At 36.2% G+C, this 27,631-nt stretch overlaps 2 protein-coding genes across 2 annotated transcripts; both read right to left on the bottom strand.

Annotated features, from left to right (window-relative positions):
* Positions 1–2,748: 2,748 nt before the first annotated feature.
* On the bottom strand, positions 2,749–3,678 carry LOC112663633 (olfactory receptor 4C46-like). Its single transcript, XM_025452702.1, has one exon. The coding sequence runs from the start codon at positions 3,676–3,678 to the stop codon at positions 2,749–2,751; it is 930 nt and encodes a 309-aa protein (XP_025308487.1).
* Positions 3,679–20,908: 17,230 nt separating this feature from the next.
* Positions 20,909–21,841, bottom strand: LOC112663634 (olfactory receptor 4C11-like). Its single transcript, XM_025452703.1, has one exon. The coding sequence runs from the start codon at positions 21,839–21,841 to the stop codon at positions 20,909–20,911; it is 933 nt and encodes a 310-aa protein (XP_025308488.1).
* Between the last annotated feature and the right edge of the window lie 5,790 nt (positions 21,842–27,631).

Below are 27,631 nucleotides of genomic sequence, written 5' to 3'. Positions count from 1 at the left end.
TTTCTCTCCTGTTATATTATGTGGCTTCACTATTTCACAAATGAGAGAAAAACAGATGTGTCCTTGAGATTCCCTAGCTCTCTGACCAAAGCTCTCATAAAACATGGATCCTGAGTTTCATCCTGTACCCAGAAATGACAATTATCAGGTCAAGGTGGTTCTTGTCATTCACCTCAGCTGTGTTATGCCCTATTTTTAATATCATTCCCTCAAGTTCTTCTTCCCTTAGTAGGTCTCCAGACTTATCAGAGATGATTCTGTTTTCCATAATTGCTAGCTTATCATGTGTGAGCATGTGTCTGCTATGTTACTCCTTCCCACCCAGGAATCTGGCATTCACATTTTAAACTGAACTATAAGGAGTCTATCTGTAAAATGTGAGTCTTTGGACCTGAAGAAATAAAGAAACAATTTAATAGACAATTCTGATTCCATTGCTCACTCTTCAGAAACTGTATGTAATGACCCATTGCCCTCGGAATAAATCTAACTTTATGAAGAACAGTACTGTATGTAGAATTCAACATAAGTTGACCTTAATATGATGATGGGACTAAATATGTGTATATTAGGTCAAACACAGCAGAGATTCTGAACCTGTCACATTTCAATTGTGAGGTTTTGACCAATTTGCTTCAAGTTCATGAACCTTTTTTATTAATCAATATGCACATTTTGGATAAGCAAATGACTCAAATGATGTTTTACCATGATACACCTGTTAGGATGGACAAAATATGGGACACTGTCACCAACAAATGCTGGTGAGGATGTGAAGCAACAGGAACTCTTATTTATTGCTGGTGGGAAAGCAAAATGGTTGGCCATTTGGGAACATGTTTTTTCAGTTTCTCACAAAACTAAACATGTCCTTACTGTATAATCCAGCAATCTCACTCCTTGGCATTGACCCAAAGGAGATGAAAACTTATACCCATATAAAAACCTGCTCATGGATGTTTAACAGCAGCTTTATTGATAATTGTCAAAACAGTTGGAAGCAGCCAAGATGTCCTTCAATAGGTTAGGATAGATAAAGTGCAACATCAGACAGTGGGGTACATTTCAGTGCAAAAAGAAATAAGGTATAGGCCATGAAAGGATGGGGAAGAACTTTTCAATGTTCTCTCCATGGTCCTTAGCATTCAGCTTAAACACAATCACGAGACTCTTCTTGATCTTCCCTGTCACTAATTTTCCATTTTCGTATTTTACTACGCAGACTTTTACAAACTCAGTGTCCAGCTTAGAACCCAATACACAGGAGTTGTTCAATAATTAGTTATTGAGTGAATAGCTATAACCATATTGAATTAATTAGGTTTTCTGCATACACTTTTTCACCCCCTGGCGTTTGTTATACATCTTTTCCCAAAAATACTCTCAGCCTAACATAGGCCTTTTCACTCTGATGATTCCCCTTCATCCATTTTTGATGTCTTTTCATCTAGGAAATCTTCCTGACTCCCGATCTTTGCTGTGTGTCCCCCAAACATGCTTTCCTAGCACCCTGTGCTGCCACTACCTTACCATTTATTAACAGGATGTTGTCCCTTTCTGCTCCTCTCTGGGTCTTTCTCTGTGGGTTCTAAGCTCTGTGAAGGCAAGACCAGGTTCCTCTCAATTCATCATTGAAGGCCCAGCAACCATCAATGTCTTTGATATATTCTTTGGACTTAAGAAACTTCTATTGATGAATGAGAGAGGGATACATTATCAAATATAAATAAATGGAATATATTTATTCTCAAGTTGTTTTGCATGTAGATGGAACCACACACATATTTTTAAACACAGCTTTTCATAATGAAATGTTACAAGTAAACTAATTAACAGAGTACAATGACATGAACAGCTCACATTCATAAGATGAGGAAATCTTGTTGAGAGCATGGTGAATATCAAGGTAAGCTGTTTGCTCCTTCACTGAGAATCTCCATTTCAATTTCTTTCTCATTACACAGTTTAAGCAGAAGTTAAAACAAATTGTGGTTTCTCGAGGAGATCTACCTAGAATTCTCAAAAGTCTTAATCAGATAAGAGTAGGAAAAAAGTCCCTTGTGTCCAGTACTATTTCTTTGCTCTACAATTTCTTGCCTTTATTCATCTTCCTTTATACCACTATTTACTCATTCAATATTTATTGCACATCAGACACACTGTCTTATCAAAAAATTTTTAATAAGTAGTTAAGTACTCTGTAGAGTGTGACTCTATTTAATAAATAGGAATTCTTCTCAAATAATTAGATGTTGATTTATTTGGACCCTCATTCTATCTGATAGTTTAGCAGCATAAGATGGGTGATATGAGCAATACAAAATGACTTGACATCTAAAGGGAAATTTGGAAACTTGGGGTAATCTTAATTATCCCTCATAGGTCAAAAAACTCTTTGTTTCTATGACCCCATATTTATTTTTTACCATGATTTATTAAGCAACTTGTATTCATCAAGCCCGGTTTATAAAAATGAGCAGAATTATTAATAAAACATTAGAATTTATAGATGGTTAAAATATGTATAAGGTTTGTAGCATAGTCTGTAGTTGGGTTTACTCTTTCTTGCACATTTTTCTGCTCCACTCAGTGCAGGATCTATTATTCATAGCAGTTTAGTTTTTTGCTTTGTTTTGTTTTTGTTTTTTTTACTTGTAAGTATTCCTTGCTGAGATAATCTACTGGCAAATGCCAATGTCCTTTTGATCTTTTTCTTTCCATTGAATCAATGTTGAACTTCAGGCATATTTATTTCTCATCTGAAATAACTTTTCTACTGCACAATTTCCTAATGGCTTTTTGCATCTGATCATTTCTCAAGGCATAGATTAAGGGATTTAACATGGGTGTTATCATAGTGTAGAAAACTGCAACTGCTTTATCAATAGGTAAAGTAGCTGCGGGTCTCATGTACACAAATATGCAGGGCACAAAGAATAGGACGACCACTGTGATGTGGGAGACACAGGTGGAGAGGGCTTTGCGCTTCGCCTCCAAGCTGTGGTTCCTTAGGGAGCGCAGAATGACCACATAGGAGACCATGAGGAGGAGGAAGTTTAAGGCACAGATGAAACCACTGTTGGCAGCAACAAAGAACCCAAGAGTGTGGGTATCAGTGCAGGCAAGATTGAGCATAGGATTCAGATCACACATAAAGTGATCTATGACGTTAGGGCCACAGAAGGGTAGAGGGATGATAAAGAGGATCTGTATGGCTGCATGAAGAAAGCCTCCCACCCACACCACTGCCATGAGCAAGCCACACACCTGCCGATTCATGATGGTCATGTAGTGCAGTGGCTTGCAGATGGCCACATAGCGGTCATAGGCCATCACAGTAAGCAGGATGACATCAGCACCTCCAAAAAAATGTTCCCCAAAGATTTGGGTTATACATGCATTGAATGTGGTGGTCTTCTTTTCACGGAGTGAATCTACAATCAGTTTAGGGTTATTGACAGAAGAATAGCAGGCATCAATGAAGGAAAGATAGGCCAGGAAAAAGTACATGGGGGACCCCAATAATGGGCTGGTGGTGATAGCTGCCACGGTGAGCACATTTCCTACCACAGAGATGATGTAGATGATCAAAAACACAACAAAAACGATTTTCTGCATCTTTGGATTCTCTGTGAGCCCCAGTAGAACAAACTCTGTCACATTGTTTCTATTCCCCATTATTTCATATTATACTTAATTACATCACCTGAAAAAGAAATCCCTTTTGTTATTGCAAACTTGAATTTATTAAGCTTCTTCATCTAGTAAATAATAACAGCCTAGATTCTACTGAGTTGTTTATTCTCCATAAGTTTTTTTGAGATAGAACATAAGTTCTTTGTCCTTGAAGATTACTTAAATTATCTCCTGGGTGAAATTTCTGTTGAGTATAGACATAAGGAAATACACAGGCTGGAGATCTTCAGTGTATACTTCATCATCTGAGGTGACTAAGCCTAACATGAAGTAGTGTAGTGTACACAAGTGACAGGGAAGTAGATAAAGGGAGGTAGGTTATGATGTAAAGGCTAAGGATGCAAGGTTAACATATTTTCCCTTTGTCGTTAGGAAATGGGGCACCATGGTGAGACATTGAGAAGATAGGTAGAAAAGTGAAGATAAATTTGAGGAAGAGGAATAGAGCTATAATTTTAATGAAGATCTTCATGTGTCTTGGGTGAAGTAGGGTGAAGTTCAGTAAGGGGATGGAAGCCAGAGATAGAAACTCCAGTTAGGAGATTATTTATAATAGTTGACATAGGAGTAATAGGGCATTGGAGGTGGGTATGTAAAGAAAGTATACAAAAGCTACTATAAAAATAAGTTATAATGCTTATTGTTTAAATACCATAACATTATAGTTGCTAAATATATAATTGCAACATAGAACACAATTGATTGTTATGCTCATGGTATAGTAGCAAGTACTCTGTAAAGGATCCCATTTAATACTGAAAACATCCTGTGTATCTGGTATTATATTATCCATTTTGAATTGTGGATCAGTCTTAGAGACTTATGTTGGTGGTAATAATAACAGCAACAGTATTTATTAAAATTGAATATTTAGTGGCCTTGAGTGTTTCTGTACACATTTGCTGATTTAATCCCCACCACAAACCTGTAAGATAATTCCCACTATTGTTACCCTGCCAAGATCAAGATGCTAATTAATGTCAGAGCCAAGATTCGTTCTAATTATACTTAAAAATTTTCCTCCGAATTCTTTATTGCTATAACTTGCAATGTTGAACTAGTAACCTTTATATGACTGTAATAGTTATAATGGTCTTATTACTCCTGTAGAGGCAAATGTGTATAACACAATTACATTAGCAGACACACACATACACATACACTGACATGTTTGAAGTGTCAATTATCAAATAAAATGTGGTACTGTACTCATTGAAAGGTCTTTTTACCTTGACTTCTCTCTCTCTCAGACCCAGTTCTCCCTACTACATTCCATCTCCAAAGAAAACCATCTGTAAAATGTTAAAAAAGGTTTCCACTGTTGTTAACTATTTGGTCTGAAAATCAAGAAGACAAGGTTAGAATTCTCATTTTTCCACCTGCATCTTCTTTTATCTGGAGTGCATTTCTAGCACATTTCATCCTTGTTTCCTCATCTGTAAAGCAAGATTAATAATATCCACTTCAAAGCTTTTGATGCAAATTGATTAAGGAAACATATTTGAATATATCACCACCATGTTGTACACACAGAGGACTTTCATCACCTTTTTAACTGTGTATGCACCTAAGATATACGAATGATTGACATTTTGAGTGTTAATTATTCGATAATTTAACTGTGCAAGATGTTTAGGAAGAATCATTTTAATTTTACTTTTCAAGAAGGCAGGGATGCCTGGTGGGCTCAGTGGCTGAGTGTCTGCCTTCAGCTCAGGGAGTGATCCTGGGGTCTTGGGATCGAGTCATGCATCAGAGTCCCTGAAAGGAGCTTCACTGTCCCCTGTCAATGTCTCTGACTCTCACTGTGTCTTTCATGAATAAATAAATAAAATCTTTTTAAAAAAATCAATGAATAAATAAGCCATAGGGACTCAATTAGCCATAGCTTTTGTTATCAGAAAGAATTAACCTTTCATGCTTAGACTAAAGAAATGATGGATCAGTGGCATTTATTATTCATACTTGTGTCTTTTTTATGTGAGAAATATATTTACATTTTGTTTTCACTCTCATTATGAGTCTAGATTATTAAAACACACCTCATTGCAAAAGCATGCTGTCTGGTGATGAAGAGTGGAGTCCTACAATTGGTTTCAGTTCCATGATTTTCAAATGTTTTCATGTGTCAGTTTAGATAGATGATATTTACCAAGTATCTTTTGAAGAAATGAGGTGAGGATGGAATACTGCATTACTATGTTTGAAGGGACTGAAGCAATGATTAAAATATAGGGGAAGTAACAATCTTCAAGATAATCAGCAATATTGAAAACTTACCATACAGACTTAGAAGACCTTAATGATGCTTTGGGGTGTTCAGAAATAATCCCATCTTCTAACTGATCTCTTCTTAGATAGTAACTTTCAATAGGAAAGCTACGACACACTCAGAAATTCTTCAAGTAATTTGATATCAAATCAACAGTTTTTAAGAAAGTGTTTTTATAAGTCAGAAGCTTCTCTTCTAGCCTATGTCCTCAAAAACTTTTTACAGAACACTTGGGATTTGAATTTAAAATGGATTCTTTTGAAACACTATGGAGAAATCATCTACAGATGGCTCTGGTCCCATAGGCAAAAAAGCAAGAAATGTGGAGGAAACACCTTCAAATGGCTTATTCTAACCATAATGAATCTTCCTCTGGAAATGTGGTCAACAAAAATCATTTTCACCTTACACTGCATGGATATTTAAAGAGGTTTCCATAAAGGTTCAAGGACCTTGTCTTATAGCTGCTACTTTCTCTCCCAGGAATTAATTATCTCCTCTGATGGAAAGACTTTGTCTTAGAAACCATGCTAAAGAGACATGTTAGACAAACATGAAATTTTGAATAGGGAATTGCATTCCATGTACTTTGAACCCAAGCATGTAAGAATCACCTTTTTCTATGTGAACCTGAGTTTTTAAGAAAGCTAAAGGTAAATAGAAAAATGGCATGATTCCAGTGTGGGATCTCTAATGTAGTTACCTGTTGACTCATGTCACAGAGAGAACTTCTGCCTTCTTAGCAATAATAAAACTTTTCTGGAACCTGCTACTGATTGCTTGAGAGCTAAAGCAGTGAGGGCATGAAATCAATGGTAGTCATTTTATACTTCTTCCCTCCAAAAGCTGTTTTTTTATTTTTCCATATTCATCAGGAGGCAGGAAGTAAATAGAAATTCTAAAAGGCTCTCAGTTTTCTTTGGGATTCATGGTTTGGTCAGTACAGAGTACTAGGCAACATTAAAATTGTGGAGAGAGATCAAAACACAAGAAGACTCCCAGTTGTTCCACATCTTTGTCACTTGGTACTGTTAGTTATTTCCTTTGAGTCATTCTAGGGGCCATGTGATGATGCATTATTGTGGTTTTAATTTGCTTTCTTTGATGACGTATGATGTTGATTTTTTTTAAATCTTATTATTGGCCATTTGTATACCTTCTTTTGTGTACTTTTGTTTGAGTCCTTCACATAATTTAAAAATAAGGGTTCTGGTTTCCTGGTTACTAAATTATAAATGTTCTTTACATACAATTCAGGTCTTTATCACATATATGATACGCATATATACAAAATTTTCAGCTACTCCACGGATTGCCTCTTCTTTTATAAATGGTGTTACCTGATAAGCACTGAATTTTAAAACTTTGATGAATTGCAATTTTTAATCTTTTCTTATAGTTCATGATTATTGTTTTATATCTAACAAATATTAAATATTGGTTGACCTCCAAGTTCAAAAAGAATTCTTCTGGAATTTCTGTGGATTTAGCTTGAACATTTTGGCCTCTGACTCATTTTGAGTTAATTTTGAGTGTGGTGTGAGGTGAGGTTGTGGTTTTAGATTCCTTTTTTTTTTTTTTTCCCTCTATGGATATCCCAATTGATCCGGTATAATTTGTGGAAAAGTCTATACTTTTCTCATTGAATTACTTGATATCTTTTTAAAAATTCATATACTCAGGCTTATTTCTGGGTGTTTTATTTGTTTTGAGGTCTGAGGGTTTATCCTTATGACAATACCACAGAGCATTGATAATGGGAGCTTTATAGCAATTCTTGAATTTAAGTAGATTAAGCATTCAAACTATGTTGTGGGGTTTTTTTTTAATGATTTTACCTTCTAGATTTCAATAAATTTGTATATTTCTACAAACATTTCAGATAGAATTGTTGATTTCTTTTAAAATATTCTTGAGATTGTTATTTAAATTGTATTGAAAACATGAAATAATATGGTAAAATTGGAGTCTTTTAACCCCAATGTCAAGGTATATTTCTTCAATTTTGTACTTTATTTTTCTCTGCAGTGCTTTCTAGTTTTCATATATATTTCTTGAATATACATGAATGAGTTTACAATTTATTCCTGGAAACCTGGGTGACTCAGTTGTTGAGTTGAGTATCTGACTCTTGATTTTGGCTTGGGTCATGATCTCAGGATCTTGAGCTTGAGATTCTCTCTCTCCTGTTCCCTCTACCCTCCACCCACACTTACTCTCTTTCTCTAAAAAAAATTAAAAAAATATTCCTCAATTTTGTTTTAAATATTTTACTTATTTATTTTAGTATTTCAGAGAGAAAGCACAAGTTGAGGGGATATAGGGAGAGACTGAGAATCTCAGGCCAACTCTTTGCTGAGCAAGGAGCCTGACAGAGGGCTAGATCTCACAACCACAAGATCATGACCTGAGCCAAAACCAAGAGTTGGACACTCAACCAATGGAGCCACTCAGGCACTCCTCAAAATTTTATGTTCTAAAATAATATTCTACATAATATTGTTTCTAATCTTAATTTCTAATTGTTGCAATTATAGAAGTATGTATGGTATTTTATCTTTACACTGCATCTTGTGACCTTACTAAATGAACTAATTAGGTCCATTAGAATTTTTGTAGGCACTTAACATTTTCTGCCTACATAATCAGGTCATCTTAACATAAATCTATTTTGACAAATTGCTTCTTCTTTTCCAATCTGCATGTCTTTACTTCTTTTTCTCATCTTACTGCAGTGACTAGAATATAAGGGACAATGCAGAAAAGAAATGATGGGTGGACATGGTTGATTTGTTCCAATCCTAAAAAAAGAATTTACTCTTAAATAATATAATACTTGTAGGTTTTATAGATATGCTTCTTATCAAGCTGAAAAAATTCTTTTCTTCATTTGTTAAGATCTTCTTTTTTAGATTTTATTTATTTGAGAGACAGAGTAAGAGAGAGAGCATGAGAGTGAGGTGAGGGGTGGAGGGAGAAGGTGGCTTCTGTACTGAGCAGGGAGCCCAATGCAGGGCTCAATCTCAGGACTCTGGGATCATGACCTAAGCCAAAGACAGACATTTAAATGACTGAGCCACCCAGGTGCCCCTGTTAAAGTCTTTTTTTAATCATAAAAATCAATAGAAATTTATCCAATGATGTTTATATCAACTTGAAATGACCTTTTAATTCTTCATTCTGTTAACTTAGTGAATTACATGGATTTTTAAATGTTATATCAACCTTTTATTCCTAGCATAAATTCTACATCATCATGGTTAATTATTATTTTTAAAGCAGCATCGATGGATTTGGTTGACTGGTATTTTGTTTAAGATCTTTGAGAATGAGTTCATAACGGATGTTTGTCATTTTTTTTTTCTTGTAATATGAATTTGGCATCTAGGCAATACCAACCTCATATATTAATTGTGTAGTATTCTCTCCATTTTCTGAAAGACTTTGTGTAGAACATGTATTATTTTATTTCTGGAGCCCATACAATGCTTTTAAATTTTAGGATTAACTTTCCATTTGACAAAAAGGGCTATTGATATCTTTGTAAAGGTTGCATGAAATCTGTAGATCACTTGAGGAATATTGCCATCTTATTTTATCGTAGTCTTCTAAGCCATGAATATGAACTGTGTTTCTATTTAATTAGGTCTTCTTTAATTACCCTCAAAAGTATTTTGTGGTTTTTCACAGAAAGTCTTTCATTCTTCCATTGCAGAATTATTTATAAAATCTAAGGTATGAAAATAACCTTACTATCCATCAATGGAGAATGGATAAAGAAAATGTTCATTTGCCATTCTGAAAATGCTGGGACCCTTAAGTATTATGCTAAATCTATTCTGTTTATGTTCCATAAGTAGAACGACAAATGCTGCATGGCATGTTGCACATCTGTGTACAACATGGTTTACTGAATATTTGAAACCCACTCTTGGGTCTGATGCTCAGAAAAAAAAGATGCCTTTCCAAATATGACTGTTCATTAACAATGCACCTGGTCACCCAAAAGCTCTGATGGAGATATTCAAAGAGATTCACATTTTCATGCTAATGTACATCTGTTATATTATATGGGCAAGGATTGGTTTTGATTTTGAAATCTTATTATTTAAGAAATACATTTTGTAAGGCTATAACTACTATAGATGGTGATTCCTTGATGGATCTGGGAAAAGTAAACTGAAACCTTCTGAAAAAGATCCACCATTCTAGATGCCATTAAGAACATTTGTAATTCACGGGAAGAGATCAAAATACTGACATTAATAAGAGTTGGAAAGTAGTTGATTTAAACTCTCATGAATGACTTTGAGGGGTTCCAGACTTCAGTGGAGGAAATAATTGCAGATGCGGTGGAAATAGCAAGAGAACCAGAATCCGAAGTGGAGGATGAGGATGTGACTGAATTGCTGCAATCTCATAATCAAATTTCAACATGTGAGGAGTTGCTTTTTATGGGGGAGCAAAGAAAGTGGTTCTTGAGATGGAATCTACTCCTGGTGATGATGCTGTGAAGATTGTTGGAATGACAACAAAAGATTTAGAAGAGTGCATAAAATTGTAGATAGAGCAAGAGCGGGGTTTGAGAGGATTGACTCCAGTGTTCAGAGAAGGTCGACTGTGGGTATAATGCTATCAAACAGTATCTCATGCTACAGAGAACTCATTTGTGAAAGGAAAACTCAATCAATTCAGCAAAACTCATGGAGAGAGAGAGGCAGAGACACAGGCAGAGGGAGAACCAGGCTTTCTGCCTGCTGCAGGACTCAATCCCAGGACCCCAAGATCACGACTTGAGTCAAAGGCAGACACTCAACCACTGAGCCACCCAGGTGGCCATACAGATCGGATTTTTGTCTCACTGTGCTGCATTACAGTGTTGAATAGAATGGTGATAGAAATGAGCATTTTGTCTCATTCTTGTTGTTAAAGAGAATGTATCTAACTTCATCCCTCTAAAATAACATTTTATGTAGGATTTTTAAGAAATATTATTTTTAGTATTAGGCAAGCTCCTTTGTATTAATATATTTTTGAGTTTTAATGGCCCCCATTAAAGTTTTAATGGCCCCCTTATTCATGGCCCCCACAACATTTTTATGATGAACTTGTAAGTTTATCACATGCTGTTTCTACATCTATTGAAATATATACTTGTTTTTTCACTTTTAATTTCCAGCTTGATGACATATTTTTCAAGTTTCTAATAATAAACTATTAAAGAATATCTGGGATAAAACTTGGTGATGGAACATTGACTTTTTATAAAGTTAATTTAATATATTATTAAGATTTTTATAGTGAACCTCAGAAGGAAAAGGATCAAAGATTAATTGTATTTCCTTGTAACCATAGCCTTGCAAAATGAATTAATGATAGTTTCATTTTTACTCATTTATGAGAAACTGTAAGAGAGTGGAATAATCTATTTTGAAAAACTATGGTAAAATCTTATAAATCCATTTGAGACTGGTATTCCTTTACTGGATTATTTTTGTTTAACTCTAGTTTTACTAGTTATAGACTAGTTATCTTCTGTATTTCTTCTCCGGTTAGTTTTGTTATAATTTTTTTGTAGAAACATGTTTTTCTGTTTATCCTTTAAAATTATTGGCATTTGGTTGTTGATAATGTTTTATATTTCTCCTTTCCATTTTTACCAATAGTTATGTTATTCTTCACTAAATACTATATCTTTTTCTTTTATATTGATCCATATTGTTAAAACTTCAACTATTTTGAAAGGCTTTTCAAAGATTCAATGTCAAAATTTATTATTTCTTTTGTATTTTTCTTTTTAATTTTCACTTTGATTTGCCTATGTGTTCTCCATATTACTTTTTGATGGGCTCCTGTCTTCTAATGATATATTCTTTTTCAGATTTTCTCTTTTCTAATTTTCTAAAATATTAAAATATTCAAAATATCCAATTTTCTAATATTTTCTAAAATATTTAAGTTATAATTTTCTTCAAAAGTACCACTATTCCTATATCCTATAGACTTTGGCAGACAGTATGTTCCTTATATTTCAAGTATAGGTAGATTCTTAAATTTCCAGTGTGATTTATTTCTTAACAAACTAGATATTTTGCAAAGTATAGTTTTAATTTCCAATATTGTGCTTGTCTGTGTACTTACGTTCATATTTACCTATATGTATATCTACTTATACCTTTTATTGTACTCAGAGTTTTGTAGAATGTCACATCTTTAAATATGGTGAAGCTTTTAAAGATAATCTAATATAATTATTATATGTATATCCCATCTGTGCATACAAAATAATTTTATGTATATTCCATCTATATATCCTTGTTAGATGTATAGTTATATATTATATATACTATATATAATATATATGATGTATATATCCATATACTTTTAAGTTCTATTGTTCAGATCTTTTATACCCTCTATACTTACTGCCTTCCTTATGCATCAATAATTGAAAGAGGAAGGTTGAAATCTTCCAGTGTCAAGGTACATTCATATTTTTCTTCATATGAATTATCTAAACTTATGTATTTGAAGGCTAGATTATTAAATGCATCCATGAGAAAGGGTCATGCCACAAGAAGACAGAACCAAATGCCATAATTTGAGGATAGTATTGGAAGAGGTTATATTCAAGATGTGGATAGTTGTAGGAAAATCACAAGGAATATACAATGTCCTGGGCTAGTGGAATTGAGTACAGCTGAATACAGTAGGTGCACAAAAGTGGCAAGCAGAAGTACAAATGAACAATGAATAAAAAAATATAAAGTAAAATTAGACTTACATGGATCTAGTATGAACCCATGTGGATTGCTGCTATGAACAAAAGACTACAATTCACTCAATTGGATTTACTCAAACAATGTAAAACAAAAACAAAACTAAAATAAGGAAAATAACTAATTGTGCATCATGGCATTTTCCAAATTCTAACTGATACCCTACTATTAGATGATACCTAGTAACACAAAACAATGTATAGGATTTCAAAGTTTCCAATGGATGTAACTATTGAGAATAATTTCAAAATCTTCATGCTAATGGCAATGACTCTATGTTGATGGGTAAGATATTAATAATCTTCTATAATCTCTTTGTATATTTAACTCAGATGATGTGAACAATTAAAAAATTATATGTACATATATATCTCCAGTCTTTGAGGAAATTATTCTAGAAGAGGAGAGAGAGAAAATAGATATCCACATTACATCAGTACTATAACATTATAAAAATATTGAATCATTTAGGCAATAACCTTCCAGGGACAAATCAAGGGGTGCCTGAGTGTCTCAGGCGGTTAAGCATCCAACTCTTGATTTCAGCTTAGGTCATGATCTCTGGGTCCTGGGATTCAGTCCACCTTGTCCTCCATGGTCAGTGGGGAGTCTGCTTCCGGATTCTCTTTCTCTCTCTTTCTCCTTCTGATCCTCCCCTTGCTCTCTTCCTCAAATAAATAAATCTTAAAAAAAAAAAAAAAGAAATATATCAAGTAAGACTCAAGAGCATCTATATGACCCCTCTACTAATACAGACTTTATTTTTCAAATTATAATCACAAGCACATTGGCTACTATAAGATACCTGTGGGAGGTTCCCCCCTCAGGACCCCTTCATGCTTTAATTCATGGTATTCCCAACAATGTTTTCCTGAAAGCTCCTTTGGATGCAAGATTCACAGGAGAGTCAGAGGTGCATCACATCTGTTTGCTGTTACATGGTACAGACACAGAAAGTAAAAAGAAATGCCTGAAAGATTACTTTGACATATATATTGTTTATAATATATATAAGATACAGAGAAAATAATTTTAATGTCCATAAATCTTCATTTTATAAAAATTTGATCTCATAATTTAAATTTTTAAATTCTTCCGTAATAATTTTGTTGGTGGTTATTTTTAAGACAGTACATTCAGGAAAATCTTGAGTGCAATTGATGACAGTTTTAAGCCTTTATTTGTATTTTGAAGATAGTATCTAGGTGTAATGAAAAAATAGGCACTTACAAATCATATGGCTGAAATCAATGGTTTAGAGGTAGACCTCCCTCTTAGTACTTGTGCAATCTTGGACTCAAGTTTCCTTATTTGCAAAACAAGGACAATAATACAATAGTCCCCTTTACTCATGGTTCATGTTCCATGGGGTCAGTTACCTGCTGTCAAGCATGGTTCAGAAGCAAATGATCCTCATTTGATGTCTTGTAAGGTCAAGAGTAGCTAACACTACCTCACAATGCCTACCTCATTTACCTCACTTCATCCCATCATGTAGGCATTTTATCATCTCATATCATCACAAGAAGAAAGGTGAGTACAATAAAGGTGAGTGCAGTATGATATTTTGGGAGAGAGAGGGAGAGACAAAGAATAGGGAAAGGGAAAGAGAAAAATGCACAGGGATAGTTTATGGAATTTTTTTTTCCAGAAGATTCTCAGGAGAAACTTTATAGGAGCTGCTTTGAAGGATCTTTTTCTATATTGATCTACATTTTCACAACTGATTTTTAAACATTGTAGGTTGATCAGCACTGGATCTTATGTTAAGAGATGATGAGGTTTGCACCACTGTTAAGGACACACTGTAAACCAAGAGTGCGTTTCCTATGGTTTTGATTTTTTTTATTTTTGTTCTACGATTTTAATGAAAAGCTACCCTGGGATTTATATATGTCCTCTAACTGATCATATTCTTCTGTGTAAACAAATGTTAGGCTTGGATATTCTCCATTTATATATAAAGAAGTACTTTGCTAAGCTCTATGTTGAACCTAGAACAAACTTATTCCCAAGTCAATGTTTTTTTCCTTATCATAATATAAAATCTTCATCCTATCCCCTCTGGCAGAATACAAAATACACAGTTAAAACCAGTTAATTGATGAAGAAAATTCTGATATCTATTTTTTATACAACTGTTTTTCCTCTCCAAATATTTTTGGGAGTACTCTTCTGTGGCCTTGACAGGTAAGAATTTCAATTATGTAGAATGAATAAATTTTAGAGATCTAATATATAGCATGGTCACTATAGTTAACAACGCCATAATGCATACTTGAAATAACAAAAAGGATAGATCTTAAATAAAATCTTACACACACACACACACACACAGACAAATGCACAATGGTAATTATATAGAGAAAAATAGAATGCTACTTAGTTAGATTGTGGTGATGTTTTCACATTATATGTATATCAAAATAACATTTTACAACTGAAATATATATATTTTTGTATGTCGATATGCCATCTTTGGAACACTAATGCAGGCACTAAGCTTCATTATATTCCAGAAAGCAAAAAGTAGTGAGAACAGTGAAAATGTGATATTTTAATGAACTTATTTTAAAATAATCCTTGACAGGAAGAAAATATTGGTATTGAAAAGGTTTTCCAGGTAAATAATGAAATGAAGAATTAAACCTGCATTCTTGTAACAGTTACTAGCATGTGGTACCTTTGAATACACTGAAATCAAGGAGTTTATTTATTTATTTATTTCAAAATGGATATTTAAATTCCATTTAGTTAACATTCAATGTAATAAAAGTTCCAGGTGTACAATTTAGTAATTCAACCCTTACATCAACACTCAGCTCATCACAAGTGTATTCCTATTTCCCATCATCTATTTAACCCATCCTCCTACCCACCTCCCCTCTGGCAACCATCAGTTTATTCTCTATATTTAAGAGTCTATTTCTTTATTTGACCCCTCTCTCTTTTTTTCCTGATAGTTATTTGTTTTGTTTCTAAATTCCACATAAGTGAAATCATATTTCTATGAGTTGCTTCACTTAGCGTAATACTCTCTAGCTCTTTCCTTGTCATTGCAAATGACTATTGCAGGTAAAGCTTGTATAAACATCTGGGTGCACATATCCCATTGATTTAGTAGTTGTGTATCCACAGAAATCAATTAATTTTAAAAATTCATTATATTACACCTGGCATGCCCATATTCAAGGCATGGCTTTTAATCCTTCTGGTCACTGTGAGCATCAATATTCTATTGGCAACTCTAACTTGTGAATAGACACTATTTATTGAGAAAGGACAAACAGGAAAGAAAGTGGCTTCCTTTTTTTAAGATTTTATCTTATTTATTCATGAGATACAGAGAGAGAGAGAGAGAGAGAGGGAGAGAGAGAGAAGCAGGCTTCATGCAGGGAGCCTGACTTGGGACTTGATCTTGATGCTCCTGGGTCTGCAGGATCAGTCCTTGGGCTGAAGGTGGCGCTAAACCTCTGAGCCACCCGGGCTGCCCAAGACAGTGGCTTCCTACTGCTAAAGTAGGTTCTCTCTAACTTAATTAAATAGAGACAAGCCAAATGAGCTTTTATGGATGTTTCTGGTACTTCCTTTCAATCCATCAATAGAACCCAAATTTATGTGAAATAATACGCATTTTCCCCCTCCTTTTTTCGATCGATCTATCTATCTATCCATCATCTATCAGTTTATTTATTTAGAGCCTTTAAGTATGATATAGTGTCCCAGTCATTGGGATAAACTTTAATTTATCTGATATGATGATTGCTACCCCAGCTTTCTTTTGAAGACCATTTGAATGTTAAATGTTTTTCCAACCTTTCCTTTTTTGGCTGTTGGCGTCCTTTGGTCTAAAATGAGTCTCTTGTAGACAGCAAATAAATGGGTCTTGCTTTTTTATCCAGTCTGAAACCCTGCGTCTTTGTGATAGGATCATTTAGCCCTTTCACGTTCAGAGTTACTATATAAAGATATGAATTTAGTGTCATCATAATACCTATTCAGTCCCTGTTTTTGTGGATTATTTCTTTGTGTCCTCTTTTTTTACAGGGTCCCCCTTCTTATTTCTTGCACAGCTGAAATAGGTTTGGTGGTCACATATTCTTTTAATTTCTGCCTATCTTGGAAGCTCTGTATCTCTCCTTCTATTCTGAATGAGAGCCTTGCTGGATAAAGTATTCATGGCTGCAGGTTCTTCTCATTTAGGACCCCGAATATATCCTGCCAGCCCTTTCTGGCCTGCCAGGTCTCTGTAGAGAGGTCTGCTGTTAATCTTTCCCCCCATATAAGTTAGAGATCACTTCTCTCTTGCTTCTTTAAAGATTTTCTCTTTATCTTTGGAATTTCCAAGTTTCACGATTAAATGTTGAGGTGTGGAACAGTTTTTATTGATTTTATGGGGGACCTCTCTATCTCCTAGATCTGAACGCCTGCTTCCCTCCCCAACTTAGGGAAGTTCTCAGCTATGATATGTTTTCTGGCCCTCTGGCCCTCTCAGCACTCTCTGGAACCCCAATTATATGTAGATTTTTTCTTCTGGGGCTATCATTTATTTCCCTTAACCTTTCCTGATGGTCTTTTGTTTTCCTCTTTTGTCCTCAGCTTCCTTCCTTGCCATCAACTTGTCTTCTATGTCATGCACTTTTCTTCCAACTCATTAACTCTGGTTGTTAGGACCTCCAGTTTGGATTGCATCTCATTTAATTGATTTCTAATTTCAGCCTGATTAGATCTAAATTCTGCAGTCATGAAGTCTCTTGAATCCTTTATGCTTTTTTCCAGTGACCAGTAGCTTTATAATTGTGCTTCTGAAATGGCTTTCTGACATCGAATTGTAACCCAAATTCTGTAACTCTGTGGCAGAGAGAACAGTCTCTGATTTTTTTCTTTTGTGGGAATTTCTTCCTTCTAGTCATTTTGCTCGGTGGAGAATGGCTGTATGAATGGGCTGAGCCAAGAATATCAACTACAACCTAAGTAAATTTCATCCTAGATGATTTTGCCGAGGTCAGAGACTAGAAATTTAGAACATAGATCAGAATGAAATAAAACAAAAGGAACAGTAAAATGACAAGCAAATTTTTTTAAAAAATAGTAAAAAATAAAAGGCCAAGGATCCCAAAGAAAAAGAAGAAAAAAGAAGAGAAAAGAACAAAGAGAAAAATGAAAGAAAAAAAAAGAGAGGAATAAGGGAGAGGGGGACTGGGAGATGGTGGTGGTGACGAAGGTGTAGTGGAGGGAGAATGTAGTCTACCTGAGGGGTCCTAGAGGGTGATCCTCTTGTTTCTCTGTATATTAAGTTCTGTATGTTAGAATCTACTCAGTCCCAAATTTATATAAACAGGAAATACTTGTAGAAAGCCCCAAAACTGACCACCAAAGCATCGGTGAGATAAAAGAGGGGGGCAGAATGGGAATGAGGAATCTCACAGAATGATCCAGCATGGTATACCACTTGGTTCTGGATGCATTCTGGTCATGTTTTAAATTTTTTTTTTTTTTTTTTTTTTTTTATGATAGTCACAGAGAGAGAGAGAGAGAGGCAGAGACATAGGCAGAGGGAGAAGCAGGCTCCATGCACCGGAAGCCCGATGTGGGATTCGATCCCGGGTCTCCAGGATTGCGCCCTGGGCCAAAGGCAGGCGCCAAACCGCTGCGCCACCCAGGGATCCCCCTGGTCATGTTTTAGAAGGTAAATAACTTCCACCATTGTAGAACAAAATGAGGCAGAGAAAACAAAAAACACAAAACAAAACAAAAAAACATATCTTGTATATCTCCCAAAATTAAGTTGTACTCAACAACTTGTTGAAGGAAATCTAGAAGTGGAAAATATATCTAAGACCTATGAAAATGGTCTTAATGGTTTAAATATGAAAGTCAAAAAGGAAGAAACTTAAAAATGGTAAAATATTGTAGCTAAGGTCGGAAAAGTAAAAAAAAAAATTGGAAATTTACAGTCTGATATACAAACGAGTTGTACTGGAAAAAGGAAAAAACAAAAGGAGGGATGCCCTCTAGTTCTATATACTGTAAATCCCTTGACTTCCCCTGGAGCTTTCCAGTGCTGCTTGGTCAAGAACTTGCTCTTCCCCTGTCCTTCCAGCTGGTCTTCTGGAGGACCAGAAGGGGAGGGGCCTGCTGTGCTGATTCTCAGGTGTGTGCATCTGGGGGAGCTGCCCTCCCCCCAATGGGTTCCAGGCTCAGTGGGAGCTGTTTATCCTGTGATGCCCCTTTTCTCTGGCAGCCCCACTCTGTACCAGGCACAGAGTAACACCAGGAAGAACAACCACACTGATGGGGGCCAGCTCTCCAGCCCTGAAGTCAGCTCCCGCAGTAACCACCACAGCTCCCAGTCCACAAGGGCCTGGATGCTCCGGGGGTTGGGGGGTGCTGAGCTGCACAGCTCCGGGTCCAACCGCGGCATGAACGTCCTCACTGTCCTGGACCTTCCTGGCCTCGGCCTGTCCCGGGGGAGCGCAGGATCCTGGGCTGTGCCCCCTGGTGCCCTGGGATCCAGGGCCTGGGCTGCTGGAATCGTGCTCCTGGGGTCCCTGCACCAGAAGGCAGAGGGTGCAGTCCCCTCCACAGGGAGCCGCCTCCTGACCTATTGGCTTCTCTCCGAGGTCCCCCGGCGCCCTCCAGCCCTTTACCGCACTTGGCCTGGGGTGTGTGGCATGCTCTCCCCTGGGGTGCACCTCCTCTGTGCCCCTCTGACCCCGGGAACCTGGGGGTTCCATTGCCCCTCCTTCGATCCTGCCCGAGTTCCCTGCTAAGCGCCTTTCCATCCCGGAAGAATCCGGTGCAGAATTTTAAATTTCCCCCTTCTCCAGGGCTGGGATTTCCTGTCCCCGAGGCTCCCTCTGCTGCCTTAGACCGGCTCCTCATAGGGCCCCTCCTCCACTGGATTGATTTTACTTTTTTCCACCCTCCTACTTTGTTAGAAGCCAAAACCTTTCTATCTGTAGGGTACAGGCTATTCTCTCTTTAAAATCTCAGGTCAGATTTGTAGGTGTCCAGGATAGTTTGAAAGTTATCTTTGGAAGTTGGTGGGGCCAGGTGAATTGAGGCCCCTACTCCTCCGCCATCTTCCTCATTTTTTTCCCTTCAAACTAGGTTTTACTTTTCTGTACTTCGATCTCAGAAAATATGTTGTATCTATGGTGTATTTTAAATTCTTATTTAGTCTTGCCAGCCTAGATTATTTTGCCTCCTTCCCTCTTTTGATTACAGAATTCTCTTGGTATAGCACTTATATACCAATCACACAGATTAGCTGGATATCTCAATATCTTTGAAATAAAACACTTTAAAAATCCCATACATAATGTATCAATTATGTTAATAGCCAAAAGAAACAATAAGAAAACTATGTGTATATAGATAGAGAGATAGATAGATATAAAGAATTTATATATATTATATATTATATTTAAGGTGTGTGTGTATACATATATATATATATATATATGTATACACACACACACACACACACACATCTGTAGGCCTTTGGTTCACTTGTGTAGAACTTTTAAAGATAAACTAATGGGGGATCCCTGGGTGGCTCAGTGGTTTAGTGCCTGCCTTTGGAGTCCCAGGATCGAGTCCCACATCAGGCTCCCTGCATAGAGCCTGCTTCTCTCTCTACCTGTGTCTTTGTCTCTCTCTCTCTCTCTCTCTCTCTGTCTCTCATGAATAAGTAAATAAAATCTTTAAAAAAAATAAAAAAATAAAGACAAACTAATGATATAATGTAAGGAATTTCTAACACAAAAAAATAGTTCCATTGCTCTGAATGTGTTGAAAAGACTGTAGGATACCTTATTTGAAACATGCTATAGAGGTAATTACAAGTCATAAAATATTTTATTTATGGATGATCATTTTTGAACAGTTGTGATTATATAAATATCTTTCTTATTAATATACCAGAGTATAGACAGAGTTTTGAGCAGTATTTCCCAATCAGCAACATCAAAAGTGAGCTCTCAATAGAAGAAAGAACCAAGCTGGCAATATAAGGGAAGCTACTAGTTTAAGGGCAGAAGTACTGAAAAAAGTAAGGAAATCTGGTGTGATATATTAGAGTGTGTTGGGTAAATCAGGATACACAGTATCATATTTGATATCTGTACAGATTAAGTAATCAACCAAAGTCCTCAATTCATCTTCTGCTTTCTGAGGTAATCTTGATATGCCATAGCTTTTTCATGGCATTTTTCACTTCTGCATTCCTCAATGTGTAGATGAGTGGGTTGAGAAAAGGTGTCCCAATAGTATAAAATACGGCCACCATCTTGTCCATGGGGAAAGTGGTTGGGGGACGTGTATAAATGAATATACAGGGACCAAAGAATATGATTACTACAATGATGTGAGAAGTACAAGTAGAGAGAGCTTTTTTCCTCCCTTCCGCACTGTGGTTTCGCAGGGAATGCAAGATGACAATGTAGGAGATCATCAGAATCACAAAACTGCTTGAGCAAATGGCCCCACTATTAGACACCAACAGTAGGTTGATCACATAAGTGTCCATGCAAGCAAGTTTCAGCAAGGGCTGCAAATCACAGCAGTAATGATCAATCAAACTCGGTCCACAGAAGGGCAACCTCAAAGCCAGGATAATCTGGGCTATAGAATGGATAAAAGATCCAATCCATGCCAGAACAATTAGGATGGTGCAGACCCGCCGGCTCATGATGGTTGGGTAATGTAAGGGCTTACAGATGGCCACATACCGGTCAAAGGCCATAAGGATAAGGACTAAAACCTCCATGCAACCAAAGAAATGTAGTGCAAAGACTTGAGTCATGCATTCATTGTAAGTTATGATATTTTTTGCAGAGAGTGAATCCACAATTAGTCTGGGGGCTGTGGAAGTTGAAAAGCAGGAATCAGCAAGGGACAAATAAAATAAGAAATAGTACATGGGGCTCCCAAGTGTCCGGCTGGTCTTGATGGTCACAACAATAAGCAAATTCCCAACCACAGTTCCCAAATAAAAAATGAAAAATATTACAAATACCATTTTCTTTTTCATAGGATCTTGGGTCAATCCTAACAGTATGAACTCAGTAGTACTGTTATTTTGCTGCATTATTTCAGGCAAAGTGGAGAAAATGCAGGTTAGAAATAATTAACCTGTAAGGAAACGTTCTGTGAAATGAATACTCTGTATTTGGAGGTTTAATCCATATGTTTGATCATGGAAATACCACTACCAGTGTATAGTCCCCACCATTCATTTGTTTTCTTCTGAATAAAGTGGAAACCACAACATTTATTTGCAATTTATTATCTTGGTTGCTTATGAAACAAGAAATATATCAATAACTATAGCGACCCGATTATTTAGGCATAATAAACATTAATTTACAGGATTCGGTAAGAGAAGGCATCTTTTTGAGCTGAATGTGTTTTTTTTAGTTTCTAGCAAGGACCTATTTGGATACAAGTCTACAAAATGGGGAAAACTCATCATAATTTACATAATGCGCTTTCATACTTTTTCAACATGGTAGTTTAGTTATAAAGTATCTTACAGTAAATATTCTGAACATTCAAGGAATGATGTAGAAACATTTGATAGTGTTTTCTTAATGAAACCTAAAAGAGAGAACGAGAGAGAGAGAGGCAGAGAGGACAAGAGATAAACAATATTTTAGCAGTGAATATTCAGTCAATTGGTCAGTCCATTGTGAAACGTATTTTTTAATCTGTTACTACCTCAACTGAGTTTAGTTCACTGTTACTAATTCTTAATAATTTCTGTATTTTTACAATTCTAAATTCAGTTTCTTTTTTTTTTTGGTATATTTTTTTATTGGAGTTCAATTTGCCAACATATAGTGTAACACCCAGCGCTCATCCCGTCAAGTGCCCTCCTCAGTGTCTATCATAAAACATTTTACTTTTGTTTTAATTTAAAAAATATATTACTTTTTTGGAGAGATCACTGACAGAAAAAGAGAGAGAATAAACATGACTGCAGTGGAGGGAGGAGCAGAGGAATGAAGTATAGCCTTTTTCCTGAGTAGGGAGTTTGATACAGTGTTCGATTCCCAGACCCTGAGATCATATCTGGGGCATAAGCAGATGTTTAACCAAGAGAGCTACTTGGAACCCCTAAAACCTTGTACTTTTAAAATTCTATATTATTGTATTAAATTATTAGATATAATAGTAAATTATATACATACATATCAATGTATTTGTATATATATATATATTCATTTATTTATATGTTGCTTTCTTGGAATAGAAGTTAGGAGAATGACCTTCTCCATAATATATTTCATTTGGGAGTTCAAATATGCCATAGTCATGCTGCATTAAAAATAAAGCTTTTAAAAACCTAATCCTTGATTGTTTATTAATCTCCTTGGCATATTACTAGTTCATACAAACTGTCTTCTGACACGGGCTGCAGGAAAAGCAAGATTCCCAGGGCCACATGAAAGTTTAAGTGTTTGATAAAGTGGGTGAGTCAGCTGTAGAGCCAATTCTGGACTCAGGGACTTTACCACCTCATGCCCCAACAACACTGCCATTCACTACAGGTTCCGCTGTAGTTTCAAGAGATGACAAATCCGTTCTTTGTCCAAATCCAGTAAAGAGGAATGAAATCTTGTTCATGGTATCTAACAATTAAGTATTATAAAAGGATTATCTATCTATCGTTCTATCAGTCCACCTATTGATCTATCATCTGTCTACCTATCTACCTATCTACCTGATAGAATTATAGTTCGAGACATTTATATAGTTCACATAATAATGGAAGAGTGGCATACATGAAAGAAGCAAAATAAAGTGATTTTTATTTGTTCACTGTTGATTTTAAGCATCTAGAAAGAAGTACATATTTAATAATAAGTATTCATAAAATGAATGAAAATTTTAGGAGAATTTGATACAATCCAACACTCTTCCATCCTATTCAATACTCAGTTACCAAAGAAAAAGGCTCCTACTCCTTCCAAAGTAGAATCATCATCTCCGTGGAATATTTTCTGGGACACTCAAATAGGTATTATTTCTATTTGATTATCTCTCCACCAGGAGCTGATGTCCATTTCTTTTATTCCAACTCTTCACCTTAGATTGTAAAACACTTCTAGAAAATTCTCTAAACCTTCTATCTTTTCACAAATTTAACATGTAAAAAAGTGTTAGGTGTGCACTGTAGCATTGATCAGATAAATTTTCTCTATTAAATACAAGTAAGTTAATCCTCAACACAAATCTTACCAGTTTTGATAAGAGCTTATCCAAAGGTTAGGATGTTCAGTCATCCTCTTTTCTTCTCAAGAAAGAAAAGAATTTCTCACTCACATGAGAATTAAAAAAGAAAAAAAGTGTTCTAAAATTCTGTTTGAGCTCTTTGCTGTCACTGAGGCTCAGGTTCTTGCCTGCATGCCAAAGATAAAGTTGGTCTTGATTTCATCCCACATCTTCTGAAATCCTTTCTCATTTGGAATTTTTACTGGGAAATGCTTCTCCTTTGCCTTTCCTGCAGCAGTATTTAAACAGGAATGATGCATAATATAGGAGTCTGGGGAAAGTCATTCCCTAAAGAGTCCCTTCTCTTTTAATTAAAGCACATGAACTAGGTGTGATACAGAACTTAAAATTCAATATGTATTAATAGATTATGGGGAAAAGGTGATCTCTTCTTGCAATTAAAGGTGTTTAATACGGTCATAAATAATATCTTTTGAATAGAATGAAAAACCTGTGATCACCACTAGTGGTCTAGAGTCCAGGACTTGGTATCTGATATCATTATTCAAGAAAGTGAATTAATACTTCTTAAGGAAATGGCTGATTCTAGGTTTGTGCAAGATGAATTGGAGTACCTTGTAATGCTAGAAGATAAGGATGCTAACACATACACACACATGCACAGTCACTCACAGTGTAATGAGAATATTACAAAGGGACACAAGAGCCAATGGAAAGCCCTTCCATCACCCAGTGCCAAAAACTGGAAAAAAAATATTGAGTAACACAATCAATGACACTGAATTGAAATGTACCTCATTGTTTAAAAAATCCACAAGTTGTTATTGATATAACCGCTTATATAAATAACTAATAAACCAGAGACAATTGACAAGTCTCACATTAAGAAGAGTTTCTGGGTAGCCCTGGTGGCTCAGAAGTTTAGTGCCACCTTCAGCCCTGGTTAAGTGTTTAGTCTCTACCAAGGCCCAGTAGCAGGCAAGAGCCATTTCTCAAAAGGCTAGTAGTTGCCTATAGAGGACGTCAGGAATTTGCTCCAAAATCTTAAGGGCCTGCCCTGCAGTTCATACATGGAGGACTGCCAAAGACTCTAGCAACATCCCTTTCTACCATTGACATATCAAGCATGATTAGATGTGTTGAATCATAGCACTCATGTGGAATAGTAGCTTATACCACAGAATGGACAGGAGACAGAGATATTTCTTTTTTCTGAGCTCCACTCAAACTAGCAGCTTTTTGAGTCTATAAGTAGACCAGAGTAAAATATCCAAATGAAGAACCTTTTGCCTTCCCAATCCAAGATACCTACTGGGTATTGTACATGTTTTGATTTTAGAAGTAATAGATAGACCAAGATGCACTTTCTTTTAGGGGATTTTTAGGGGATATTTGAATAATTGTTTTTTTTTTAAGATTTTATTTATTTATTCATGATAGTCACAGAGAGAGAGAGAGAGAGAGAGAGCGGCAGAGACACAGGCAGAGGGAGAAGCAGGCTCCATGCAGGGAGCCCGATGTGGGATTCGATCCCGGGTCTCCAGGATCGCGCCCTGGGCCAAAGGCAGGCGCCAAACCGCTGCGCCACCCAGGGATCCCCTTTTAGGGGATATTTGTTTTCATTTTATTTAAATTCAAGTTAGCATATAGTGTATTATTAATTTTGGAATAAAATTATTGTGTAAAACACCCACTGATCATTAAATCAAATGCCCTCCCTAATGCCCATTACCCACTTACCCCATGCCTTGACTCACATACTGCCAGCAACCTCTATACTTGTTGTTCAATATACTTAGGAATCCCTTAGGTTTGTCTCCCTCTCTGTTTCCATCTTAATTTTTTCCTTCAGAAGAACTGTCTTTATAAGCTTTATACCCCTTGGACCATGGAAATTTCACTAAGTTTCAGTTACCTGAGTTTAAATTGTTTTTATTTTGCATCCTCTGACATAGAAATACCCTACCAATAAATCTAGATCTCTACACCTTAATCTCTAGATCCAATCAGTGTTTACATTGCACTTTGATCTCCAGATCCAATCAATGTTTTGTCATCAATATAATGGACCAGTATTGTTATCTTGTAGAGTAAAAGACAATAGAGGTCTCTATAAACTGAATTATAACAGTAGTGGAGAGTTGACACACCCTGAGGGAGGGAAGTGAAGGGTATATTGCTGGCCTTTTAGCTGAAATCAAAGTGCCTCTGGTAGACCTTATTGAAAGGGAGAGAAATGCTTGCCAGGGATGCCTTAGTGGCTCCGTAGTTGTGCATCTGCCTTCAGCTCTGGTTATCATCTTGGGGTCCTGGGATTGAGTTCCATATCGGGCTCCCTACAGGGAGCCAGCTTCTCCCTCTGCTTAAGTCTCTGCCTCTCTCTCTGTGTCTCTCATGAATAAATAAATAAAATATTTTTAAAAAATGCCAAATCATGTCCTGCATACCAGGTACCAGAGAATATGTTAATTTACTCAAGCAACAAACCACATCTGGTACAGCAGTTGCAATTCTTGGAGTCTCCACCTGGTTAAGTTATAAGTATCCACTGTCATTCTCCAAGATCCATCTATCTCTTATGAAGGCCAAATAAGTGAGTTGAATATGTATATTGTGGGAATCACTACCTCTGTATCTTTCAAGTCTTTGATCGGGGTGCTAATCCCTAGGATTCCTCCAGGGATGCACATTTGCTTTTAGTTTACTGTTTTCCTAGGTAGAGGCAATTATAGATGCTTCCATTTGTCTTTTCACCATAATAACCCTCAGTCCACATGTCAAAGAACCAAGATGGGGATACTGCCAGTTGCAAAGTATATCTCTTCATATTATGCATTCTGGAACCTCCCTTTATGGAAAGGATGCCAACATTGCATTTAAGGAGCTTGAGTGCTACCACTTGGTCACTGTTATCCCCCATGAAATAACTCCAATTGCATTAGGATTTTCCAGTTTAGCAACTGTAAAGTTCTAGCCTATAGACAACAGTGATCAGAGAGTTTTTCAAGGATGCTGGCACCAGCCTGAAAATTTATTTCTGCTGTTCATGATGAAAAGTATGTCTTCTGGATCCTCCCTTACATGATAAATCCATTCTAACATTGCAATCACCTCATGCCCTTATACCTTCCCTCTATATTAAACCAAGGCAGGTCTGACACTTATCATTTGCTTACACTGGACCCCCTTTAGAATAATGCTTTCACCACCAAGCAGAAATACCATTAGCTTTTCCTCAGTCCCACAACTACAATATTAAATCAAGAATCTCTGCTTAGTGAACCCATATCAAGAAATTTGGCTGGATGGAACTTTATGTTTCTTCCATGATTATCCAATTTCTGTCTTTACAAATTAGAAAGCACTCGGTTATTTTGAGTGTACTGTATTCATGAGTTACAGTTTGTACCTTACTGCTGGGGATTTTGGGAATCCAAAGGTGTAGGATCAAAGAGGATGGTGGGGGGGTTAAGTCATGAGGAAAATCAGCCTCTTCAGTTAGACACCTGTCTTAGAAGGGGAACCTTACATTTAATCAGGCAATGCAGTGTTAATCCTTTAGTCTAAGAAGGAGAAGCCACTTCGGATGTCAAAAAAGACTCATGTTCCTTATTCTAACCTTCTAGCAAAAATTTAAGGAAGA

This window comes from Canis lupus, chromosome 18, assembly GCF_003254725.2.
Source record: "Canis lupus dingo isolate Sandy chromosome 18, ASM325472v2, whole genome shotgun sequence".
Classification (NCBI taxonomy): domain Eukaryota; kingdom Metazoa; phylum Chordata; class Mammalia; order Carnivora; family Canidae; genus Canis; species Canis lupus.
The sequence above is the reverse complement of the archived record's forward strand: the minus strand, read 5'-3'. Positions and strand labels throughout refer to the sequence as shown.